The following is a 16114-nucleotide window of genomic DNA, read 5'->3' as shown; positions in this document are numbered from 1 at the left end:
ACACACAGAGCCAGATTCAAGTAAATGTTCTACCCAAACCTTCTCCCTAGTTCCGGGGTCATTTTCTACACAGTTCTCCAAACACTTGCCCCTTTCTCCATTCCTTACACGCCTGCTGGTTAATGATTGTCTCTTTGAAAGGAAAGTGTGCATATTGGATGCAGCATCCCAGTCAAGTTCCCTACTCTGACATTTTCTCACAGTGGGTAATGGCTCCCCTTTTCCTAAAAACAAGCCTGGATTTGCTTTTGTTTTTGCTTAATTTTACATAGAATTGACACAAGCTTTTTTTTTTTAAGGTATGTGCTTCCTTTTATTTATTTGTTTTCTCTATCTCAGTCAACTAGATTTGCACAAAATTCGAGCAAAACAAAAGTAGTGCTTCCTCGCAGCCTTTTATGTAAAGGGGTTTCGAGGAGGTGCACGTACCTGTTTGTGTAAAGCTGTGCACCGTGATGGCCCAGTGCATACCGCCACCAGGTGGCAGCCTTGTGCTCTGAATGAATATGAGCGGCCTCAAACTGAACTCCGCCAATGCTGTCCACACCTGTTTCTTCTACGCTCTAAATTTGTGGGAGAAAACCTGAGGCCTCAGTTTTAGTGGAGAGTAAAAAGGTCAGGCCCTATAATTGGTTTTTAGTCTTTCATGTCTTGAAAGTCACCTCTCCTCCGTTTTCCTGCGTTCTTTTATTGTCTTCCCATCTCTTTGCCCTCATAAAAACAGAAGCATTGCCCAGGGTCTGTTTATACTTGCCATCCAGGAGCACATGCATTCTAAATTTTACCCAAACTGGTAAAGTCCTAAAAAGCTGTTTTGGAAGATGCAAAGTGCTAAAAACAAATATGAGTTGTTATTTTTACAGACTGGAAGGCTTCATCCTTGGTCAAAAGAATTTTGTGATTAGTAAGCAGGTCATGGGGAAGCATGGAGCCGGGGATGATTCTGGGGTCTGGTTGATTTTCCTACAATTTCATTGTCCCAGCGAACTTCTCTCTTTCCTGCACAGCCCACGTCTACTTCATCAGCAAATCCCATCTGCCCAGTTCTGCTCCTCATACAGAGCTGGACTATGGTATTTCACATTTCAGAGCTAAATGGTCCAAGAGTTACTACTCTGCCTGTCATTTTGTCCCCTGCCCATCCCACCAGTTAGAACAAAAAGAAAAAAATGTCAAGGTGAAAGAGAAGGTGGGATGTTGAATATAATAAAATTTTTTTTCTAGTAATATTTAGAATTTTGAAAAATTTCAGGCTTTTTATCCTAAAGTAATACATACATATGTGTGGTTTTTAAAATACATACAAAATATATCAGAAAATAGGCTTGGTGCCTGTAGTTTAAGCAGCTAAGATGCCAGCCACATACACTGGAGCTGGTGGGTTCGAATCCAGCCTGGGCCTGCCAAACAACAATGACAACTATAACCAAAAAATAGTCGGGTGTTGTAGCGGGTGCCTGTAGTCTCAGCTACTTGGGAGGCTGAGGCAAGAGGATTGCTTAAGCCCAAGAGTTTGAGGTTGCTGTGAGTAGTGATGCCATAGCACTTTACCCAGGGCGGCAGCTGGAGACTCTGTCTCAAAAAAAAAGAAAAGAAAAGCAGGATTGCCTTTCCTACTTCCCCTATTCTTGGAAGCCTATTCTTCAGAAATAACCACTTTAACAGAACATTTCTGTGCCATATTAGTACTTCTGTCACAGATAATTAATGAGGGTTTAATTTTTTATAATGTAAATTTCTATATGTGTGACTATGTTCACCATCTTTTTGTGAACCAAATCACAAAATATTTGGCCTTCATCATAGCTAGCCTTAAGGTGTTTCTAAATATTTTATAATAAATGAACAAAACAAAATGGTTAAGAGCCCCTGCTCTGGAATCAGACTGCCTAGGTTTAAATCTCAGCTTTTCCATTTACTTGCTCTGTGATTTTGAGCAAGTTAACATTTCTGTGTCTATTTCCTCACCTGTAAGATGGATGTAATTTAATAACAGCACTAACTCCTAGGGCTGCTCAGCAGACTAAATTATTATTTTTTTTTTTGCAGTTTATGGCCAGGGCTGGGTTTGAACCCACTACCTCCGGCATGTGGAGCCAGAGCCCTACTCCTTTGAGCCACAGGCGCTGCCACAGACTGAATCATTTTTACATGTAAAAGCCCCAGAACAGAGTCTGGCGCATAAACAAGTTAAATGCTCCACGAGTGTTAGTTGCTATCATAGTGAATTATTTTTTCCTAGGTGTGTAAGTAACTTAATCTTCCTCAGATTATGGCAAATTCCCTTGTCAATAAAATGGGAATAATTGTATCTATCTCATAGAGTTTTGTTAGAATTAAATGAGGCAAATACATCTTAGGAGCTTAGTATGTGCCTGGTACTCAACTCTTAACAGCTTTAATTTATCAGATTTGGCTGGGTGGACAGTGTGCCGCTGCCCTTGCCGTGGGGAGTGCTGCTGGCCAACTAGGCAGGCAAAGGAAGGGCAGCGGGCAGGCCTGGTGCAGCTGAGATGGCAAGGCAGGTGCGAGGATGAAGGGGGGCCTCTGTCTTCAGGCACCTGCTACTGGAGTCCCTTCTCCCACCCTCCCTGCGGCAGTCTTTGTGAGGGGGGTGCCTCTCTGGCAGGTGCAAGGCATTGCAGAGGGAGAGTCAGCGTGAGGTGGTGCCAGGCCGTGCATGCACGTGGTTGGGGGTCATGATGAGTTCTGCACCGCAGCTGTGCCTGGGGGATGTTGGCCCCTAACAGAGGCAGAGAAGTTTGGAGGGAGAAGTGATGCAGGAGGGAAGGTGACAAAGCCTTTATGGCTTTGTTACTTTTGAGATCTATCAGAGCAAACCCTGAAGATGCATCTAGAACACAGTTTGGGATGTGCCTAAGTTCAGCTGGGGTCAGGGTTAGGAGCGAGGACTTGGAATCATTTCCACAGGGTGGGAGTGGAGATGTGGGGATGCTGAGATTTCTGCAGGAAAGAGGAACATTAGTCAGTGAGAGACCACCCAGAGAGCTTGCTTTTACATCAGCTTCATTTGGGCCAGAACAAGTACTTGGGTCCCCCATCATGCCTGTCTGGCAGCTCTGTCTAAAACAGGGGCCACATAGCAGGCAAGGACTGAGTCTTACCCATTGTGCTCAGTAATGCTGGTGACAGGAATGGGTCCTGGAGAAGGGCCTTGGGAAAATGCTTTGTAAGGCGAAGCGCTATAGACATTCAGAGTACAAGGTGGTTTTACTATAAAGGTTCCACATAGTCCTCGGCCAGTGGTCTCCAGAACGTTATTATTATTATTATTATTATTATTTGCAGTTTTTGGCTGGAGCTGGTGCCCTATCCCTTTGAGCCACAGGTGCCGCCCCGTCTCCAGAACATTATTAAGGGAACTGAAGCAATTTCGAGATCTCTCCATGATGTTTCAGATGACTTTTTCATTTTAGGACAGGGGGAAAATCATGTAAGATCTTTGTTCCCAGCTGTCTTCCCTCTATTAAAGTTGCATTTAATAGAGGGCTTTGTCCTTTTCCTTTTTAAGCCTAAAATGCATGCACTGAACTGCACTGAAATTTGAAAATGTGTTCCCAGAGCGGCATACTCAGGGGACCTGCAGCTGCAGCCCCCAACTCTAGGAGAACTTCTAAGACTCTGTCTCACCTGTTCCTTGTCCCTTTCCCATTCAGATTTGGAACTTGGCTTCAAACAAACTCACCTTTTTGAATTCCTATAAAATGAAGATGTCAGTTATCCTGGGAATCGTCCAGATGGTTTTCGGCGTTATTCTCAGCCTGTTCAATCACATGTAAGTGTGCTGTGCCTGTTCTGTCTGATCACACTCCTGACGAGGGGCGGCAGAGCCGCCAGCTGGAACCCACCTCGCTCTGTACAAGTTCCCTTCCTACAGAGAACACTTCCTTAGGCTTAGGCAGGAGAGGCTGGTTGGCCGGAAACGGCAGCATCTCTGATTCTCCTGAGCAAAGTCTCAAAAGTGAGTGCAGCTCTCACCCCGGAAATACTCAAGGGTTCAAAAGGACTGGGAAGCACACGGCCCCCCAAAGGCCTAGGTTGGTGCTGTTTTCAGGCTTGTCTCCCACCAAATGGGCTGAGAAGGACGAAGCAACTTTCGGCCAAGACGCCTTCAGCTTCTGCACCCTATGTGGTGTCATTTCTCCTTCCCGGCAGCAGCCTCTCTCTCACTTCTTGGGCTGTGGATGTTTCCTTGTGTGTTCCTTCTCTTCGGTCAAGGTCCGTCACTGGAAAGCATCTTAAACTTACTTATGTTAAAGGTATAAATGTTCGAAAACAGCTCCAAATGTGCCCATTCGCTCGTGCCGTTTGTGGACATGGCCGCTGACTGCAGTTTATGAGTAGTAGTTTGGACGTCAAGAAATGATGCAAGCTTTGGAGTCAGAAGTTTCAGTCCTGGTTTCAATCCTAGCAGCTATGTGATCGTACAATTGTTGCTTAACGTCTCTGAGGTTATTGTCAATAAAATAGGGATGCGTAGTCATAATGGGTTAGTTTGTTGTGTGATAACAGCCTCCTAATCTCAGTGGCTTAGGACTATGACACATGTCCATCGTGGGCTCACCAGAGCTCTGCTCCAGCCACCCTTACACCAGGCCCAGGGCTGATGGGCAGTCACCACCTGGAACGCTGCTGGCTGCCATAGCAGGTGGCAGGTGGTGAGTTACACATTGACTCTAAAAAGCTTCTGCCCAGGCCGGGCATGGTGGCTCACGCCTATAGTCCCAGCGCTGTGGGAGGCCGAGGCGGGTGGATTGTCTGAGCTCAGAGGTTCGAGACCAGTATGAGCAGCAGTGAGCCAGAGTAAGACCCTGTCTCTACTAACAGCATCAAAAACAGCCAGACGTTGTGGTTGGCATCTGTAATCCCACCTACTGGGGAGGCAACGGGACAGAGCATCGCCAGAGGAAGAAGAAAATGAACAACAACAAAAAAAGAGTACTTCAAACGAAGACGAATGAACAAGCAAGCTGAAATTAAAAAATAAAATAAATAAAATAAATAAAAAAATAAAAGCTTCTGCCCAGAAGTAACACCCACCAGTTCTGTCCCCATTTTTTGCCCAGTCACAAGTTGATCCTCAACTTGAAAAGGCGGAGAAGTACAGTTCTGCTTGCAAAGGCAGGAGTATTTAGTGAGCAAACTGACAAGCACTCTGTAACTACTGCCTACATGAAAGTGCTGTGAGAATTAACTGAAAGATAATTCCGCAAAGGGTTTTTGGGACTAGACTGTCAGTGGCATCATTCTGTCCCAGCTTGGCCTCAACTGTCTTTAGAAGTCCTGTCTGATCATGAAATTACCCAGATAACTCTTGCAGTAGACTAGGGATATGGGGGCATGTCCTGACATTTTCCCTTGGAAGCCCCCATTTTTAGATTTGTGAGACTGTACTCAACAGCAGGAGTTGGCAAAATGCCTTTGTAAAGGGCCAGAGAGAAAGTATTTCAGGCTTTGCAGGACATACAGTTTCTGTTGCAAAAACAGCAGTTCCTTGACTTATTATGGGGTTGTATACTGATAAATGCATGAGTTGAAAACACCATAAATTGAAAATGCATTTAATATATGTAACCGATCACTACCATAGTTTAGCCTCACCTACCTTGAATGTGCTCAGAACACTTAGCCCATAGTCGGGCAAAACTATCTAACACAAAGCCTATTTCATAATATAGTGGTAAATATCTCATGTCCTTTAGTGAATATTGTACTAAAGTGAAAACCAGAATGTTTATAAGGATACCTTCATAGAATCAAAAACAGTAAGTTGAACCACAGTAAGTTCGAGTGTGCAGACTTTTGGTTTCTCCGTGCCACTTGGGAGAAGAAGAGTTGTCTTGGGCCACATGTTAAATACACAAACACTAATGAAAGCTGATGAGTCAAGAAAAAAGGTCTATGCATAATTTTCGTGATATCTGCTGCCACAGAGAAGCAAAAAAGTCCTCGCATAACCTGCATGCAGCCTGTAGGCCCCATTTTGGATACCCCTGAACCCAATTATGGTACCGTAGAGTGAAAATAGCTATAGTCAATATATAAGTGAATGAACATGACTATGTTCCAATGAGCACTGAAATCTGAATTTTATATAATTTGAACGTATCATAAAATATTATTTTTTGTTTGTTTGTTTTCCAACTATTTAAAAATGGAAAAACTATTCTTAACTTCTAGGCTGTACAAAAACAGGTGAGGGTTGGGCTTGATTGGGCCTGTAGGCTGCAATTTGTCGGCCTCTACCTTAGGACAGCCTTAGGGAAAAAGACTTCAAGTCCCCATTCGACATCCTTTCACCTTTGAATGTGTTTGTGTGAGCGAGCGCCGCAAGGATGCTGTGGAACCACCTCCCTGTGTGGGCGACACCTTCTAGACCCGGGTTCCCTGGGAATCTTTTGTGCAAAAGCACTTTCCGATATTCCCTTTTTCTTCTTTCTTATCCATCCATATCTGATTGCTGTTTGCCGGGGGTGCCGCTCTTTGCCAGTAGTGCTATTAAAAAAAAAAAATGAACATTTTGTACTTTGAGAGAATAATTAAGTCCTAATGTTCCCTCAGTGTCCTAACTCATATGTGTGTTTGTTTTCCAACCCCAGATACTTCAGAAAGACTGTCAACATCATTCTGCAATTTATCCCTGAGATGATCTTCATCCTGTGTCTCTTTGGATACCTGGTTTTCATGATCATTTTCAAATGGTGCCTCTTTGATGTCCACGTGTCTCGGCACGCCCCCAGCATCCTCATCCACTTCATCAACATGTTTCTGTTTAACTACAGCGACTCTTCCAATGCACCTCTGTACGAACACCAGGTATTTCTGTTTTCTGTTCTTTTATCCACTTGATCATGTCAAATTTATCTCGTACTTTTACAAGTTATTTGTGAACATGTTAAGATGGCTCAGTCTTGCAAATATTTGCAAAAGTATAAGATAAGGGTGTTATGTCCTTTAAATTTCAAAAGGTCCTTATTCAATAAAGGTAATGAGCCCTGAGGGCCATGGTGCGGCTGCAGCCTCCCTGTAGGAGTAAGACATGACAGAGGTTATTGCTGAGAGGTTGAAAAGTAGCTTGTACAGTGGCCGTGAAGAGACAGTACAGTTCAGGTCGATTGACCTGAAACTGTAAAATGCTCTAAAGTTCGCAAGAATGTAAATTGGCATAGAATCAAGAGGACGAGTCCATCTGTTCACGTGGGGAGTAGGTTTCTAGAAACCATGAACCAAACCCATGTTCTCTGTGCGTCCAAGGCTAGTGGGAGTGATTTTTTTCATCCTCCTTATCAACTTAGTATTTAATTAAAAAAAAAGTATAAATGTGCCATTGGACTTGGATATAAAAATGGCTCAGTAAGAAATTCTTTGATAACACAAATACAGTAGTTTTCCCCCAACCTCTCCCAATGGTTAACCTGATAACATTGTTTGAGGGGGGATTTTTCACTAAAGGGACGCATGTACACAGGTACTGACTTCTCTGGATTGAGCTCTGTGGCTGGTTTCCCAATGCAGGGTGGCCCTTCAGGGTGAAGGTTGTCTGGCCTCGTAAATTCATGCTTCCCTGCAGCCACGCCTGTTCTCACTGGATGAATTCCTATCCATGTTCTCTTCCCCTACATAAGTATCAATAATAATAAAAAAAATGCCTTGCCACAGGGTTTTCATAAGGAATGATTTTTGATAGTAATCAGAGAAGAAACAAGCTCCTTTGTGGCGGGCTGTTACTGTCATGGCGCATGAATGGTAACTGAGTGCCACCCCCAGAATGTTGGCAGCGCCCAGTGTATCTTGAAGCTTCGTTTACTCAGAGCTGGAGTCTAAATGCAAGTTTGTTGTATTTCCCGAACAAGTCTTCTCTTTCAGGCAGAGGAGTCAGATTCATCGTTTCATATGTTAGCTGTTTTCATAGAGAAAGTCCCTTCCCAACATTGCCCTGGCTGTCTCTGAATAGCAAAGGGTACACACACACACACACACACACACACACACACACACACAGCTGGTGGCTTTGTGCATCCTCGGGGGAAAGCCTCGCTGTATGGAAGTGGGCGCACTGCAGTGAGGCAGCATCGTGTGTGGGGCAAGGATGGGCCAGTTCAGCCCGGGTTCAGCGATCCTTTCCCTTTTTTGGTATGTAAAAGTGGAACTAGGAGGGAAGATAGAGCAAATAAAATGTTCTCTCTGTTATCAGGGTAAATCTTGTTACAAACGAGATAATAAATTGCCTCCTGGCATCCTTGGTGGTCACAACAGTTGGAGAGATGGAAGGCTCAGGAAACATTTTTCCTTTTCCTCCAAGCACCCCTTTTCCACTGCTTTTCAATAGCTCTGACTGAGCCTTCTGAGACTTTCTGGTTCTTTCAACAATAGCAGCTGTGACTCACTCCTCCAAAGTGGTCACCAGGGAGCATGTCAACGGGGCCGGTCAGGAGGGTGTGCAGACGTTCTCCCCCAGCATGTAGCTGGGGCTTCTCCTGGGTTCCAGCAGGGGCGTGAAGGCTGTGTCTCCTGCCAATGGAGCTGAGACAGAGGTCAGGAAAGAGTTCCACGTGGGCATCACAGAACTGGTTGGATGACTTACCTACATTGCAGGGATGAATGCTGGGTAGCAATTTTCTTTGAGAGAGAGAAAGCAAGACAGCTCAGGTAATTATCTAATGTTGGAAATATGAAATTACTGATTGAATAATGTTTGTGACTTAAAGTGACCCTAGGACTTTTGGGTATGTTATGACCAGTGAAGCCACAGGACCTGCTACAGTTTTCATCCAGAGCCAGGGAAAACTATCCCCATGGAATAGAATTAATGGAATAAGGGCTGCCTTTATCATGTGTCCTGGGTGCTTGTTCAGAAGACGGGGGACATATGGCACAGTGATAGTAAGGGGCTACTTAGGGATAAAGAGAACGAGTTTCCAATGCCACCCTGTATTAGAGGCTGGGTGTCACTGGACAGACATTTCTCTGTCTGCAAAAGGAATATTCTAGATGTAAAGGTGAATGGGTTCATTGAAATATATTAGCTCCCTCAAAATAAAGTGCTACTGAAATGACCCATATTTATTGTTTTTATCATAAAAAAAATCTCACTTCCTGTGAGGTCACATTAAAATGACGGGATTTTTGGTCTTACAGCAAGAAGTCCAGAGTTTTTTTGTGGTTATGGCTTTGGTTTCGGTGCCGTGGATGCTTCTGATTAAGCCATTTATTCTTAGAGCCAATCATCGGAAATCCCAGGTAAGGGGCATGCGTTTTGGTCTACCCACTGGGCAGGAATGTGACTCCTGGAAAATGGGGGCTTCAAAGACAGTGTGGGGCCTCCCTGCACCTGGAGGGCAGTGGGGGTGGGGGGGTTGCTCCCTGCCCAAGTGCACAACACTCAGCCCTCTGATTTCCACCAAATGATCTATCAGGGGCAACTTCATGGTTGTTATCGCCTGTAATCCTAGCACTCTGGAAGGCTGAGGTGGGTGGATTGCCAGAGTTTATGAGTTCAAGACCAGCCTGAGCCAGAGCGAGACCTTGTCTCTAAAAATAGCTGTGCATTGTGGTGGGCACCTATAGTCCCAAATACTAGGGAGGCTGATGCAAAAGGATCTCTTGAGCTCAGAAGTTTGAGGTTGCTGTGAGCTGTGACTCCAGGGCGCAGAGTGGAGAAACTGTCTCAAAAAAAAGGGCAACTGCATATAAATCTTGTGTCTTTTGGACTTAGTTCAGGGTGTCTACTGGGAGTTAATGATTCATAGATTGTTGTATTAATTAAGAATAAGAGTGTTTTACTATAGTTTTACTTTTTTAAAAGGATATTAAAAGCTGTTTTTCATTAGTATTCTAAAGCGGTGAGATTTTACTGTGTTATGTTACAGATTGTGCCAGGGAATTAGAATAGTAAACACATTCAAATAGGTCAGTTTTTATTTATTTGTGACGTTTTCTCTCAGTGGCCAAGTACCAGTTTCAGTTCACTTCCTCCTTTTGTCTAAACTGTTTCTGAGCCTCAGATTTACTTGGGGGTGTGTGTGTGTGAAGGAATTTAATATATCAAATGGGATTTAGGAAGATTAACGTTCCAGGGGACATCAGGTCTAGTTATGACACACACGTGCTGTTGGAGGGGATCACACTCGCTTCTCGCCATTAGTGAAAACATCAAGTGGAATGTGGGGAGATCACCGGTGTTTTAGATGGTTGTAGACAGGTTCGGATTAAATTCCATTTTTCTAGTGTCTTGTTGGGTTTTGGCTGGGAGGGCAGTAGCGTCAGGGGCCAAGACGTGGAGACACTGGAGTTCGGGAGGGTTGTTCCTCTGCGATGCCCCACTTCTCTGTCATCTGCCTCTCCTCTCGCTGTCTCTTTATCGCTGGCCAGTCTTGACTAATCGCAAAGCCTGGATGGAATGTAATTCAGGTGGGATGTTCATAAAGAGGAAGACAAAGCCAAGGATACTTACTTGTTTGTTGTTTGGTTAGTTGGAGAGATGGAGGTTGGGGTAGATGCCTGTCCAAACAGATCACCAGGTGTTTCAGAGGAAGGTGGCAAATACCTGTTTGGAGAAGTTGATGCAGTTTTTGTTTTTTTTTTTTGTAAACGCAACCTGTCCATAAGCAGGGGCTCACCTGAGCCCTAGGACTCTAAAATAAGAGCTGGTCTTGCTCTTTACACTACATGTGCGGATTTCTCCTGTTACCCCCTGGACAGCTTGAACAGCAGGGAAGGAAAGAGCGAGGGTTTTCTTCGTCTGTCATTGCGGATGGCACCTCTCCATGCACTCTGGGTAGCAGGAGCCCCTGAAGCCTGCTTGCTGGCTGTTTCTGTGGTGCTTGGGTTGCTAGACTGCTGATTAGGGTCCTGGTGGTTCTTATTCATGTTAGAAACGTTACCACCTCCATCGAGAGACAGTGACTCCGCCTCCCTGAAGCCCTGCAGACCTGGCAGAGACAGACCCATTTGTTCTGATGGACCTCAGAGCATCTGAACAGAGCTGCGGTCGATTCACCCTCTTCCGTAACCCAGTTCCGGGGGCCTGGCAGCCCTTCACTAGGGGGCCACCTGGCACATGGCCAGCTCCCTGGGACATCTGTGTCCCACATTTTATTTCTTCTTCTGACTTGCTGCTGGGGACCCAGGTCCCCCAGCCTCCCACCTGTTAGGTCATAGTGAAATAACTTTGCATTTCCATTTAAAATCTTTATATTGGTGTATGTGTTTCCTATGGTAAAATGATTGAAGCACAGTATAAACACCATCACTCAGAAGTGATGAGGGCACTGACCAGCGAGGTGTCACATGGGAGCACGTTCCTGCCCAAGCACTCACAGTGAGGTGTCACACGGGAGCACGTTCCTGCCCGAGCACTCACAGCGAGGTGTCACATGGGAGCACGTTCCTGCCCGAGCACTCACAGCGAGGTGTCACACGGGAGCACGTTCCTGCCCGAGCACTCACAGCAAGGCCCGGGTCTGGGTTTGGACCCCAGTGCCACGGGCCTCCACCCTGCTGCTCTCTCACCCCCCGGGGGCCGTTGTCTTGACAGGAGGACCATATGTGGTTGGTTTGTTTGGAATTTTATGTAAACAGAATCATTCACAGTGTCTTCTGGAAGATCTGACTTCTCTTATCCAATGTTCTAGTATTAATAATTAAAATACTGATACTACAAACATATCATTTATCTTTTAGCACATGTGTTTTTTTTGAGACAGAATCTCACTTATTAACCCTCGGTAGAGTGCTGTGGCATCACAGCTCACAGCAACCTCCAAAACCTTGGGCTTAGGTAATTCTCTCCCTTCAGCCTCCTGAGTAGCTGGAACTACAGGCGCCTGCCACAATGCCCAGCTATTTTTTTGTTGCAGTTTGGCTGGGCTGGGTTTGAACTCACCACCCTTGGTACATGGGGCCAGTGCCTTACCCACTGAGCCACAGGTGCTGTCCAGCACACGTGATTTTATTTTATTTTATTTATTTATTTATTTATTTTTGTAGAGACAGAGTCTCACTTTATGGCCCTCGGTAGAGTGCCGTGGCATCACACAGCTCACAGCAACCTCCAACTCCTGGGCTTAAGCGATTCTCTTGCCTCAGCCTCCCGAGTAGCTGGGACTACAGGTGCCCGCCACAATGCCCGGCTATTTTTTGGTTGCAGTTTGGCCGGGGCCGGATTTGAACCCGTCACCCTTGGTATATGGGGCTGGCACCTTACCCACTGAGCCACAGGCGCTGTCCAGCACACGTGATTTTATTTTATTTTATTTTGTTTTTGAGATAGAGTCTCACTTTGTCACCCTTGGTAGAGTGCCGTGGCATCATAACTCATAGCAACCTCAAACTCCTGGGCTCAAGTGATTCTCTTGCCTCAGCTTCCCAAGTGGCTAGGAGTATAGGTGCCCGCCACAACGCCTGGCTATTTTGAGAGAAGAAGTCTCACTCGGGCTCAGGCTTGCAAGCTCAGGCAATCCACCTGCCTTGGCCTCCCAATTGCTGGGATATAGGTGTGAGCCACTGTGCCCAGCCTATTTTATTAATCTTAGAAACAGGGTCTCTCTCTGCCCAGACTGGAGAGCAGTGGCCTGATCATAGCTCATAGCAACATCAAATTTATGAGCTCAAGCAGTTCTCTTGCCTCAGCCTCCTGAGTATCTAGGACTACAGGTATGTAGTTAATTTTTTCACCTAGCTAATTTTTTCTATTTTTTGTAGAGACACTGTATCACTACGTTGCCTAGTCTGGTCTCACACTCCTGACCTCAAGTGATCTTCCTGAAGTGCTGGGGTTACAGGTGTAAGCCACTGCATCTTGCTAGCATAGATGTTTTTAGAAACTGGCCAGTAGTTAATTCACAATGATTTTATTTCACATGGCAACCAGCTTAAGCACTGTGAGACTTTATTAAGGGGACTGCAAGTATATTTTGACTAGAAAAAAGATAGTCAGTAGGACTCACAAAGCTCAGTGTTGCACTTCTACAAAATTATTCTTTTTTTTTTTTTTTTTTTATAGAGACAGAGTCTGACTTTATCGCCCTTGGTAGAGTGCCATGGCATCACATAGCTCACAGTAGCTCAACTCCTAGGCTTAGGCGATTCTTTTGCCTCAGCCTCCCAAGTAGCTGGCACCTGCCACAATGCCTGGCTATTTTTTTGTTGCAATTTGTCCAGGGCCGGGTTTGAACCTGGCACCTTCGGTATATGGGGCCAGTGCCCTACCCACTGAGCCACAGGTGTTGCCCCTATTCATTTTGTTTTAAATGGTTCATTTAAACCAATTCAAGGATAATGAGCAGAAAAGGCTAAAGCTTAAGGTTGTAAATAGGGAAGCTATCTTCTATTTTTTTCCTTTGGTATTTTCTTCTTTAAGTTGAAGGAAAGAGAAAATAGACTTTGAGGTAGACAAATGTCATGTTAACTTAAGCCACATCCCTCCACAGGAGGCAAGGAACCACAGGCCTAGGGGAAGCTCACCCAGAGCCCCCTCTTAGCACCTGGGACTCTAAAATTCCTGTCCAAATAGACCCACGTCTGGGTCCTACAAAGGCCTTTTCCCTCAGCCTCCTGAGAGCAGGCCAAACTTCTGGCATGGGCACCCCCAGGCCCTTAGGCATTTGTGGGGAGTGTGGGTGGAACACAGATGTTGTGGGCAGGGATGTTACGTGTGTGTACACAAGGCCCTCTGATATGGCAGGAAACTGGAGGTGAGAAGACGGTGTGGTGGTTCATAGCCAGCTCCGCTATGTTGCCCGGGCATGGCATAGAACTTTGAATTTGAACCTGGCTTTCCACATTCTTATGAGAATTTTTTTTTTTCCAAGCTGGAAGGCTAGAACATTTTATTCAGGAGTTTGTTGGCTTGATTTTTAAATATTTCCACACATGGCATGTGGACTTGCATTTTTTACCCTTGCCTAGAGACCTCCAAATGTTAAGTGTACACCTGCAAAAGACAGAAAGGTAAATATATTTTTGTTGCCTCATTTACAGCATCCCTCTCATAAAATCATTCCAGGAAAAACTCTGGACGTGGGACGGTAAGCTTCATAGTAACTCAAAAGAATGATTGCATTCAGTTTTAGGGTAAAACCAGGCCAAACTGAATGGTGACTGGACCTAGATTTTTTTATTTTTTTGCCTTGAATTTTTTTTGTAAGCTATTTTTACAAAGTGTTTGTTTTTTACTTAAGGTAGTACATTTGTGTTGGAAAAGTCATTGATCTCTCTTAGTTAATTCTGGCCAGAGAAGTGCTGCTGCTTAGGTCACAGGCTGTGTCAAAGGTACAACTGGTGGGTTGGGACTGTGCTTATAACACTGCTATTTTAACAACAGAAAGGCACTTTGGTGGGTGTGTTGCTTTGCTATTGAGACCAGGTATAATTTGGCACATTCTGGTGCGCTATTCACACACCTGACTATATGTGCATCCTGGCTCTGCCACGGGCCAGCCCTGCCAGCTGGGTGATCTTAGCCACATTGCTTAACTTCTGGGCTGCAGCTTTCTTCTTGGTAAAACTGAGCAATAGTTGTGCTTGCATAAATTTGTTGTTCCAAAGGTAAAGTGAGATAGTATAAAGCTTAGGGCAGTGTCTGGTGTCTAGGTCATGTTTATTTAGAATCGTGACTCTGAGGGCGAGTTCAGTGCTCTGCATTTCCTTGCTTGTTGACAGCTGCAGGCAGCCAAGATCCAAGGAGACCCCTCTGAGGACGTTGAAGGTGATGGGTCCAGCACTTCCAGTCGGAGGACTTCTGCAGGTGCCCAGGGGGCTCAGAATGACCATGAGGAAGAGGTATTGGTAACTAGACCACCTGAGGAAGACTTCCCATTGTGCACAAACTCTAGATGTGGAACCCCCGCCCCTAGGGCAGGGGCACTCAGCCGTCAAAGTGGGCACAGGCGGGAGAGCGGGGCGGGTCTGGAGGTCCCTGCTGGGCAGCAGTCCTGTTCCTGTGAGTCATGGGAAAGTTCCAGGGAAGAGGGAACATCTAAGAGGATCAGAACAACCAATGTGGGAATATTTTAGGGTTTTAGCCAAGTGCTCTGCTATCTGTGAGTCCAGGTGAGTATCAGCCTTTGCTAGTGACACGAAGGTCTTCCATGTTACTGAGACCTCCTTGGCTCAGAACCACACATGCCCAAGTCTGCTGCCTTCACGGAGATCCCTTTGTGAATTTGTGCATGTGATCTCTGCCTCTCAGGTGCATTTCCTCTGCACCCTGTCTGTGCAGGGCAGCCGCTCACTCTCAGGACTCCCACATGGAGGTGGTGGCTGTTTTTATGTGATGATTGAAGTGGGCACAATCCTGCATCCTGGGCTGTAGGTTTTAGCCTGAGCTCTATCCTAATGTGGGAGTGGGGCTGGGATCCCATGAGGATTAGGGATGCTATAAATTTGTAGTTTATTGCTTACTACAAAAAAGTTTTCATTTGATTGATTAGAATTACTGAAAAATCTGGATCATGGGAATATTTCCCAGCAAGATTCCAGGTTTACAGAGTAACCCATGGTGATGGCTGTTGATCATCCCAAGTCTGTCTGACTTGCTGGAATGTTCTAGAATCTGATCCACATATTTTCTGACACATCAAGTTCCAGTCCTGTCCAGTCCAACCTCCCTTCTCAATTCTTCTATGCTCTCAGTACATTGGGCAATTTTCACCTGTCCATGAACTGGCTCTTGTGGCTGGGCACCCTTGGCCTCCATTCCCAGGCCCTTTTCCCCTAGTGTGAGGGTGCATAGGTCTCCTGGCTTGCGGCAGGTATGTGCATACTCTGCTTCCCCTATCCACACCATGGTTAGCCAAGCTGAAGGCAAAGGGCACAGGCCCAGTCCAGACTGCCAAGTCCGCCCAACACTGATCCCTGCCATGTGTTGGGGCCTCTCAGACTCTGCGTCAACAATTCATACAATAACTCACAGAACTCAAGAAAGCACGATGTTTACAATTATAGTTTTTTGTGGTTTGGGGGAACTTTTTTGGTAGAAAAAGGATAAATCAGAAGCAGCCAAAGGCAGAGGTAATGGGGGTAGAATCTGGGACTGGTGAAGTCCACACTTGAAGCTTGTGTCACTGAGCATGGCACGGGGCTCTTCCAGCAT

At 45.5% G+C, this 16114-nt stretch overlaps 1 protein-coding gene across 1 annotated transcript in view; it reads left to right on the top strand.

Moving 5' to 3' along the window:
• Positions 1-16114, top strand: part of ATP6V0A4 (ATPase H+ transporting V0 subunit a4) — a 56929-nt gene that overhangs the window by 28274 nt on the left and 12541 nt on the right. Inside the window, exons 15-18 of the mRNA XM_053553793.1 lie at positions 3678-3796; positions 6621-6837; positions 9160-9261; positions 14683-14802. Of these exons, the coding sequence (XP_053409768.1) occupies positions 3678-3796; positions 6621-6837; positions 9160-9261; positions 14683-14802 (558 nt within the window). The remainder of the gene's footprint in view (positions 1-3677; positions 3797-6620; positions 6838-9159; positions 9262-14682; positions 14803-16114) is intronic.

Source organism: Nycticebus coucang, chromosome 11 (assembly GCF_027406575.1).
Source record: "Nycticebus coucang isolate mNycCou1 chromosome 11, mNycCou1.pri, whole genome shotgun sequence".
NCBI classification, from domain to species: domain Eukaryota; kingdom Metazoa; phylum Chordata; class Mammalia; order Primates; family Lorisidae; genus Nycticebus; species Nycticebus coucang.
This window is presented reverse-complemented; position numbering and strand designations above follow the sequence as displayed.